The 10589-nt window shown below is 45.6% G+C and overlaps 1 protein-coding gene and 1 long non-coding RNA gene across 2 annotated transcripts in view; one reads left to right on the top strand and one right to left on the bottom strand.

Annotated features, from left to right (window-relative positions):
* Positions 1-7494, top strand: part of LOC139383351 (ninein-like) — a 52180-nt gene extending 44686 nt beyond the window's left edge. Inside the window, exons 28-29 of the mRNA XM_071127859.1 lie at positions 6129-6245; positions 7207-7494. Of these exons, the coding sequence (XP_070983960.1) occupies positions 6129-6245; positions 7207-7434 (345 nt within the window). The 3' untranslated portion in view covers positions 7435-7494. The remainder of the gene's footprint in view (positions 1-6128; positions 6246-7206) is intronic.
* Positions 1-10589, bottom strand: part of LOC139383353 (uncharacterized) — a 52430-nt gene that overhangs the window by 23632 nt on the left and 18209 nt on the right. The window lies entirely within an intron of this gene.

The following is a 10589-nucleotide window of genomic DNA, read 5'->3' on the forward strand; positions in this document are numbered from 1 at the left end:
TTTTGTTCATTTTTATTTAAATTCGCGTATTGTATTTAACTTTTTGTAGAATGTATTTTTTTTTTTACGTTTCTGGATCAACAAGTTGGAAAATATAATTTAATATTTATTAATTTGTTTTTATCCATTTTATTTAGCTGTGATGTCACTTTTTCAATAAATGCACTACGATGTATTTCACTGGAAAGAATCAAGAGAAATAAAGCATTTCGTTTTCGAGTTTTGTGTTCCGTGGCTGCCTTCCTTGGCGTTATATCACATGCTCTGACGGTTTCCTCTCTGATTGTCCTGTTGAAACATCTTTGCTATTGTAAGAATATATTACCACATAGAAGACCAATCCGTTTTCTACACCTATTTGCCAGCTATGCGCGTTTTGCAGGACATACTTAAGTGATAATGCCCAAGAAGCCGTAGTTTGTAGGTACTAAATGGCACGGGTGTTAGGCCCGAGAGGAAGTGCAGAGCCAGCACACCGTGCCAATATATCCGCCAAACACTGGCTTCGAGGGCATTACTTTTATACAACGGGTTACCAACATATTCAAATAATTATTTACCTATTTTCATTCATGTTATTTTGATACATTTATTCATAGCGTTTCATCCTTCCACAAGATGTAGTCCCGAAACAAATCTATTTTTGCTACCCAAGCCGGCTGGTTATTCCTTCTATTGGTTCCGTTCCGTTGCCAGAGATGTGACCAAGTCGTTCAGTCTTATGTTCTGTATCTACGGACGAGACCCAGTCGTTCAGTCTTATGTTCTGTATCTACGGACGAGACCCAGTCGTTCAGTCTTATGTTCTGTATCTACGGACGAGACCCAGTCGTTCAGTCTTATGTTCTGTATCTACGGACGAGACCCAGTCGTTCAGTCTTATGTTCTGTATCTACGGATGAGACCCAGTCGTTCAGTCTTTATGTTCTGTATCTACGGACGAGACCCAGTCGTTCAGTCTTATGTTCTGTATCTACGGATGAGACCCAGTCGTTCAGTCTTATGTTCTGTATCTACGGATGAGACCCAGTCGTTCAGTCTTTATGTTCTGTATCTACGGACGAGACGCAGTCGTTCAGTCTTATGTTCTGTATCTACGGACGTGACCAAGTCGTTCAGTCTTATGTTCTGTATCTACGGACGAGACCCAGTCGTTCAGTCTTATGTTCTGTATCTACGGACGAGACCCAGTCGTTCAGTCTTATGTTCTGTATCTACGGACGAGACCCAGTCGTTCAGTCTTATGTTCTGTATCTACAGACGAGACCCAGTCGTTCAGTCTTATGTTCTGTATCTACGGATGAGACCCAGTCGTTCAGTCTTTATGTTCTGTATCTACGGACGAGACCCAGTCGTTCAGTCTTATGTTCTGTATCTACGGATGAGACCCAGTCGTTCAGTCTTTATGTTCTGTATCTACGGACGAGACGCAGTCGTTCAGTCTTATGTTCTGTATCTACGGACGTGACCAAGTCGTTCAGTCTTATGTTCTGTATCTACGGACGAGACCCAGTCGTTCAGTCTTATGTTCTGTATCTACGGACGAGACCCAGTCGTTCAGTCTTTATGTTCTGTATCTACGGACGAGACCCAGTCGTTCAGTCTTTATGTTCTGTATCTACGGACGAGACCCAGTCGTTCAGTCTTTATGTTCTGTATCTACGGACGAGACCCAGTCGTTCAGTCTTTATGTTCTGTATCTACGGACGAGACCCAGTCGTTCAGTCTTTATGTTCTGTATCTACGGACGAGACCCAGTCGTTCAGTCTTTATGTTCTGTATCTACGGACGAGACCCAGTCGTTCAGTCTTTATGTTCTGTATCTACGGACGAGACCCAGTCGTTCAGTCTTTATGTTCTGTATCTACGGACGAGACCCAGTCGTTCAGTCTTTATGTTCTGTATCTACGGACGAGACCCAGTCGTTCAGTATCTACGGACGAGACCCAGTCGTTCAGTCTTTATGTTCAGTATCTACGGACGAGACCCAGTCGTTCAGTATCTACGGACGAGACCCAGTCGTTCAGTCTTATGTTCTGTATCTACGGATGAGACCCAGTCGTTCAGTCTTTATGTTCTGTATCTACGGACGAGACCCAGTCGTTCAGTCTTTATGTTCTGTATCTACGGACGAGACCCAGTCGTTCAGTCTTATGTTCTGTATCTACGGATGAGACCCAGTCGTTCAGTCTTTATGTTCTGTATCTACGGACGAGACGCAGTCGTTCAGTCTTATGTTCTGTATCTACGGACGTGACCAAGTCGTTCAGTCTTATGTTCTGTATCTACGGACGAGACCCAGTCGTTCAGTCTTTATGTTCTGTATCTACGGACGAGACCCAGTCGTTCAGTCTTTATGTTCTGTATCTACGGACGAGACCCAGTCGTTCAGTCTTTATGTTCTGTATCTACGGACGAGACCCAGTCGTTCAGTCTTTATGTTCTGTATCTACGGACGAGACCCAGTCGTTCAGTCTTTATGTTCTGTATCTACGGACGAGACCCAGTCGTTCAGTCTTTATGTTCTGTATCTACGGACGAGACCCAGTCGTTCAGTCTTTATGTTCTGTATCTACGGACGAGACCCAGTCGTTCAGTATCTACGGACGAGACCCAGTCGTTCAGTATCTACGGACGAGACCCAGTCGTTCAGTCTTATGTTCTGTATCTACGGATGAGACCCAGTCGTTCAGTCTTTATGTTCAGTATCTACGGATGAGACCCAGTCGTTCAGTCTTTATGTTCAGTATCTACGGACGAGACCCAGTCGTTCAGTATCTACGGACGAGACCCAGTCGTTCAGTCTTATGTTCTGTATCTACGGACGAGACCCAGTCGTTCAGTCTTTATGTTCTGTATCTACGGACGAGACCCAGTCGTTCAGTCTTTATGTTCTGTATCTACGGACGAGACCCAGTCGTTCAGTCTTATGTTCTGTATCTACGGACGAGACCCAGTCGTTCAGTCTTATGTTCTGTATCTACGGACGAGACCCAGTCGTTCAGTCTTATGTTCTGTATCTACGGACGAGACCCAGTCGTTCAGTCTTATGTTCTGTATCTACGGACGAGACCCAGTCGTTCAGTCTTATGTTCTGTATCTACGGACGAGACCCAGTCGTTCAGTCTTATGTTCTGTATCTACGGACGAGACCCAGTCGTTCAGTCTTATGTTCTGTATCTACGGACGAGACCCAGTCGTTCAGTCTTATGTTCTGTATCTACGGACGAGACCCAGTCGTTCAGTCTTATGTTCTGTATCTACGGACGAGACCCAGTCGTTCAGTCTTATGTTCTGTATCTACGGACGAGACCCAGTCGTTCAGTCTTATGTTCTGTATCTACGGACGAGACCCAGTCGTTCAGTCTTATGATCTGTATCTACGGACGAGACCCAGTCGTTCAGTCTTTTATGTTCTGTATCTACGGACGAGACCCAGTCGTTCAGTCTTATGTTCTGTATCTACGGACGAGACCCAGTCGTTCAGTCTTATGTTCTGTATCTACGGACGAGACCCAGTCGTTCAGTCTTATGTTCTGTATCTACGGACGAGACCCAGTCGTTCAGTCTTATGTTCTGTATCTACGGACGAGACCCAGTCGTTCAGTCTTATGTTCTGTATCTACGGACGAGACCCAGTCGTTCAGTCTTATGTTCTGTATCTACGGACGAGACCCAGTCGTTCAGTCTTATGTTCTGTATCTACGGACGAGACCCAGTCGTTCAGTCTTATGTTCTGTATCTACGGACGAGACCCAGTCGTTCAGTCTGTTTGTTCTGTATCTACGGACGAGACCCAGTCGTTCAGTCTTATGTTCTGTATCTACGGACGAGACCCAGTCGTTCCATTGTCATACTGGAAGGAAACGTTATTATCCCTTGCTCGCTATCTAGCCAACGACGGCTAATTTACAGTCACATCAAACAGTGCAGCTAGAATAACAACAGTAGATGCATTTTTTTGGAGTTGGAGATTGTTTCAATATTCTAATTCAATGTTGCAAATATCTGAGGCCATACGGTTTATGCAAATGTCCACTGTTGAAAACTAAATGCTAGTCTAAAAATAAATTGGATGTCTAGATGCTTTTTATTGTGGAGATCAAGTTGATCTTCCCTGCCTGGGCTGATGAGACAGTGGATAGCGCAGGCAAATGGAACGGAGGAAATATTTTATTAACGTCCAAAGATTTAGCTGGTGGCAATTTGTGGAATAGACACAGGCTGGTGATGTGCTTTTAACCAATCCGCATTCAGGATTAGACCCACCCGTTGTTTAAAGCCAGACAATGCAGTGCAGTACAGTACTCCTCATTATTTACTTGTGATTTTTAAACCATACGTGTTTCTTTTTATTTTCATTTTTAACATGCCAGATGGTACATACAGATGGTTAAACATGCCAGATGGTACATACAGATGGTTCAACATGCCAGATGGTACATACAGATGGTTCAACATGCCAGATGGTACAAACAGATGGTTCAACATGCCAGATGGTACAAACAGATGGTTCAACATGCCAGGTGGTACATACATATGGTACATAGATGGTTCAACATGCCAGATGGTACATACAGATGGTTCAACATGCGAGGTGGTACATACAGATGGTTCAACATGCCAGATGGTACATCCAGATGGTTTAACATGCCAGATGGTACATACAGATGGTTAAACATGCCAGATGGTACATACAGATGGTTAAACATGCCAGATGGTTAAATATGCCAGATGGTACATACAGATGGTTAAATATGCCAGATGGTACATACAGATGGTTAAACATGCCAGCTGGTACATAAAGATGGTAAACATGCCAAATAGTACATACAGATGGTAAACATGCCAAATAGTACATACAGATGGTACATACATATGGTTAAACATGCCAGATGGTACATACAGATGGTTAAACATGCCAGGTGGTACATACATATGGTACATAGATGGTTCAACATGCCAGATTGTACATACAGATGGTTCAACATGCCAGATGGTACATACAGATGGTTCAACATGCCAGGTGGTACATACCAAAGGTTAAACATGTCAGGTGGTACATAGATGGTGCAACATGCCAGATGGTACATACAGATGGTTCAACATGCCATATGGTACATACAGATGGTTAAACATGCCAGATGGTACATACATATGGTTATACATGACAGATGGTACATACAAAGGGTTAAACATGCTAGATGGTACATAGATGGTTCAACATGCCAGATGGTACATCCAGATGGTTTAACATGCCAGATGGTACATACAGATGGTTAAACATGTCAGGTGGTACATACATATGGTACATACCAAGGGTTAAACATGCTAGATGGTACATAGATGGTTCAACATGCCAGATGGTACATCCAGATGGTTTAACATGCCAGATGGTACATCCAGATGGTTTAACATGCCAGATGGTACATCCAGATGGTTTAACATGCCAGATGGTACATACAGATGGTTAAACATGCCAGATGGTACATACAGATGGTTAAACATGCCAGATGGTTAAATATGCCATATGGTACATACAGATGGTTAAATATGCCAGATGGTACATACAGATGGTTAAACATGCCAGCTGGTACATAAAGATGGTAAACATGCCAAATAGTACATACAGATGATACATACAGATGGTACATACATATGGTTAAACATGCCAGATGGTACATACAGATGGTTAAATATGCCAGATGGTACATACAGATGGTACATACATATGGTTAAACATGCCAGATGGTACATACAGATGGTTAAACGTGCCAGCTGGTACATAAAGATGGTTAAACATGCCAAATAGTACATACAGATGATACATACAGATGGTTAAACATGCCAGATGGTACATACCGATGGTTAAACATGTCAGATGGTACATAAAGATGGTTAAACATGCCAGACGATACATACAGATGGTTAAACATGTCAGATGATACATACAGATGGTTAAACATGCCAGATGGTTAAACATGCCATATGGTACATAAAGATGGTTATTCATGACAGATGGTACATAAAGATGGTTAAACATGGCAGATGATACATACAGATGGTTAAACATGCCAGATGTTACATACTGATGGTTAAACATCTGTATACCTCTTCTCCATCACCAGGATGAGAGGTCGATGATGATAATGATAAAGATGGAGGAGCGTATGAGGGAAATCGAACTGTCGCTGCATAACGTCAAGCTGCTTCTCAAAGAGAAGGTCTCTCAACTGAAAGATCAGGTACAGTTTAATCTATAGGCCAAATATAGGATTTACAATTAACATTATAGTCATTTAGCAGGCCAAAACAACTTTTAAAGGCGCAATTAAGGTTAGGTGCCTTGCTCAAGGGCACGTCAACAGATTTTTCACCTTGTCTGCTCTGAACCAGCAACATTTCTGCTACTGGCCCACAACCTTTCTGTTACTGGCCCTCAACCTTTCTGCTACAGGCCCACAACCTTTCTGCTACTGGCCCACAACCTTTCTGTTACTGGCCCACAACCTTTCTGTTACTGGCCCACAACATTTCTTCTACTGGCCCACAACCTTTCTATTACTGGCCCACAACCTTTCTGTTACTGGCCCACAAGCCTTCTGTTACTGGCCCACAACCTTTCTGTTACTGGCCCACAAGCCTTCTGTTACTGGCCCACAACCTTTCTGCTACTGGCCCACAAGCCTTCTGTTACTGGCCCACAACCTTTCTGTTACTGGCCCTCAACCTTTCTGCTACTGGCCCTCAACCTTTCTGCTACTGGCCCTCAACCTTTCTGCTACTGGCCCACAACCTTTCTGTTACTGGCCCACAACCTTTCTGTTACTGGCCCACAACCTTTCTGTTACTGGCCCACAACCTTTCTGTTACTGGCCCACAACCTTTCTGTTACTGCTGCCCCTGTTAAAGCCCTCAGTCAGTGGTCTCTTTACTATGTTATCTCAGGATCTGTTATCACTTTTTCTATATTGGTTTTTACTGAGTGAGGTTACCTAGCAATTATTGGGACTTGGATAATGTCACGTGAGTTGTTTATTGAGCCCTCTGACAAGTTGTTATAAAATACATGTATGGAATCGATGCAGTGTAAATGTATGATGACACAGTATCAAGGTTAGACACTTAGTGACAGTTGGTGTTTGTAAAAAGGTTTTTTTTAAATAAATGCGGTTGGTTGATGTTCTCACTCTGTTCTGTCTCTAGCACCACAAGAACGGTAAAGCTGATTCGTTGATCAAGGACCTGTACGTGGAGAACGCCCAGCTGCTGAAGGCCTTGGAGATGACCGAGCGGAGACAGAAAGTAGCAGAGAAGAAGAACTATCTACTGGATGAGAAGATCTCCAGCCTCAACAAGATAGTCAGAGACCTGAGTCCCTCACCCCTACCCACAATGCCCTACCATTTCACCTGTTCCTCACACTCCACCTGAGCCCCTCACCCCTACCCACAATGCCCTACCACTTGACCGGTCCCTAAGACTATACCTCACCCCTACCCCCAGTCCCCTCACCCCTACCCCCAGTCCCCTCACCCCTACACCCAGTCCCCTCACCCCTACACCTAATCCCCTACACCCAGTCCCCTCACCCCTACACCCAGTCCCCTCACCCCTACCCCCAGTCCCCTCACCCCTACCCGCAGTCCCCTCACCCCTACCCGCAGTCCCCTCACCCCTACACCTAATCCCCTACCCCCAGTCCCCTCACCCCTACACCCAGTCCCCTCACCCCTACCCCCAGTCCCCTCACCCCTACCCCCAGTCCCCTCACCCCTACACCCAGTCCCCTCACCCCTACCCCCAGTCCCCTCACCCCTACACCCAGTCCCCTCACCCCTACACCCAGTCCCCTCACCCCTACCCCCAGTCCCCTCACCCCTACACCCAGTCCCCTCACCCCTACACCCAGTCCCCTCACCCCTACCCCCAGTCCCCTCACCCCTACCCCCAGTCCCCTACCCCCAGTCCCCTCACCCCTACACCCAGTCCCCTCACCCCTACCCCCAGTCCCCTCACCCCTACCCCCAGTCCCCTCACCCCTACCCCCAGTCCCCTCACCCCTACACCCAGTCCCCTACCCACAATGCCCTACCACTTGACCCTTTCCTATAATAACACATTACATTTTGTAGAGCGCTGTTCATTTCCAGACGTAAATCCCAAAACTCTTTACAGAGAAATCATCCAAAGAAAAAAAGCTTTAGTGAAAAGACTGAAAACATTAGGTGAGAAGTTAAGATGCTTTACTTTATTAATTCAACCATTTAAAAATAAAAAACTTAAAAAACAAGCACACACACAACATGAAAAAGCCATACATGCACATGAGTTAAATCATGGAGAATAACACACAATACAGTGTGGGACTTATTTCCATTGTGGTCCTCTTGAAACAAGATGGCTAGACAAGATCCAACACGGTTGAACCCAGTATTACAGCGAGATATGAAAACAAAGGAGAACAACATCTATCTCATCGTACGCAAGACACACGGAATAGTAAAGGAGGCCACAAGGACGGAACCATACAACTTGAAACGACGGACAACACAACATAGATGACAGAAAGTGAAACATCGTTTGAAGAAGTGTTTTACCCACGTTTCTTTGGGACTGCAAGGGAGTCTTGGAGCATTTGACCGGAGTGAACCTGAAGACTGTTTGAGGCTGAGGAGTTCACCGAGTTATTGGGGACCAGAGGCATTGAGGGTTTTTGAAGAGTATCAGGAGGGTTTTCGAAGTTGGTTTTAAATTGGGTGGGGGTAGCCAGTGGAGGCTAGAATGGGGGTGATGGGGGCAGATCTCCAGGTTCATGTGCGGGCGCTGTTCTGCACAATCTGCATCCTGTGGATGCTTTTTGAGGGGGAGACCATCAAGGAGGGCATTGTAGTCATCGAGTCGGGAGGTAACCAGCAGGTTTGGAGAGAACAGGTGATGTTTCTCAGGTGAAATAATACCTTTTTTTTTGCGGAGAAAGTGAGGGGTCCAGAAAGTAGGATGGAGTGGCCGCCAAAGACTACACTCTACCTGAGCCTACCTATGCCCTACCTGAGCCCACCTGTGCCCTACCTGAGCCCACCTGTGCCCTACCTCCAGTCCCCTAGCATTTCACTACAATCGTAATAACATCTGCTTACCATGTGTATGTGACCAATAAAATTTGATTCATTACCTATCAACTGGTCCTAATGTAGCAGCCAGGTGTGTGCTAGACAGGTGTGTGCGAGACAGGTGTGTGCGAGACAGATGTGTGCGAGACAGATGTGCGCGAGACAGGTGTGAGCTGAACATGTGTGTGCTAGACAGGTGTGAGCTGAACATGTGTGTGCTAGACAGGTGTGAGCTGAACATGTGTGTGCTAGACAGGTGTGAGCTGAACATGTGTGTGCTAGACAGGTGTGAGCTGAACATGTGTGTGCTAGACAGGTGTGTGCTAGACAGGTGTGAGCTGAACATGTGTGTGCTAGACAGGTGTGAGCTGAACATGTGTGTGCTAGACAGGTGTGTGCTAGACAGGTGTGAGCTGAACATGTGTGTGCTAGACAGGTGTGTGCTAGACAGGTGTGAGCTGAACATGTGTGTGCTAGACAGGTGTGAGCTGAACATGTGTGTGCTAGACAGGTGTGTGCTAGACAGGTGTGAGCTGAACATGTGTGTGCTAGACAGGTGTGAGCTGAACATGTGTGTGCTGAACATGTGTGTGCTAGACAGGTGTGAGCTGAACATGTGTGTGCTAGACAGGTGTGTGCTAGACAGGTGTGAGCTGAACATGGATGGAACCATGTGTGTCTTTGGACGGAACTACAGCATTACACTACCATTCCAGCTACTGGCATACCCAAGGCCCAATACTTGTACATTACAGCATTATCATCTACTCTGAGCGATATACTACAAAGCAGGATCAATGAGTTCGCCGTCTAACTTTGATAAGCAACCAGAAATAACTGTTGATTTTATGGTTGATAAAAAAATATATATATATAAACCTAGAAATGTATTTTTTTGTTTGTTAAATAAATGAGACCATGCCCATTTTCAAGCTCATCTTTATTACAAAGTAAAACGTTATATCAGAATATTTAGGCAACTTAGCTATCTGACACTGATCCTGCTTTGTAGTGGACCTCTCTGGTCCTGTTCTCACCAGTCCAACACCAGTCCAACACCAGTCCAACACCAGTCCACCACCAGTCCAACACCAGTCCAACACCAGTCCACCACCAGTCCAACACCAGTCCAACACCAGTCCACCACCAGTCCAACACCAGTCCAACACCAGTCCACCACCAGTCCAACACCAGTCCAACACCAGTCCACCACCAGTCCAACACCAGTCCAACACCAGTCCACCACCAGTCCAACACCAGTCCAACACCAGTCCACCACCAGTCCAACACCAGTCCAACACCAGTCCACCACCAGTCCAACACCAATCCAACACCAGTCCACCACCAGTCCAACACCAGTCCAACACCAGTCCACCACCAGTCCACCACCAGTCCAACACCAGTTCAACACCAGTCCAACACCAGTCCACCATCAGTCCAACACCAGTCCAACACCAATCCAACACCAGTCCAACA

This window comes from Oncorhynchus clarkii, chromosome 25 (assembly GCF_045791955.1).
Source record: "Oncorhynchus clarkii lewisi isolate Uvic-CL-2024 chromosome 25, UVic_Ocla_1.0, whole genome shotgun sequence".
NCBI classification, from domain to species: domain Eukaryota; kingdom Metazoa; phylum Chordata; class Actinopteri; order Salmoniformes; family Salmonidae; genus Oncorhynchus; species Oncorhynchus clarkii.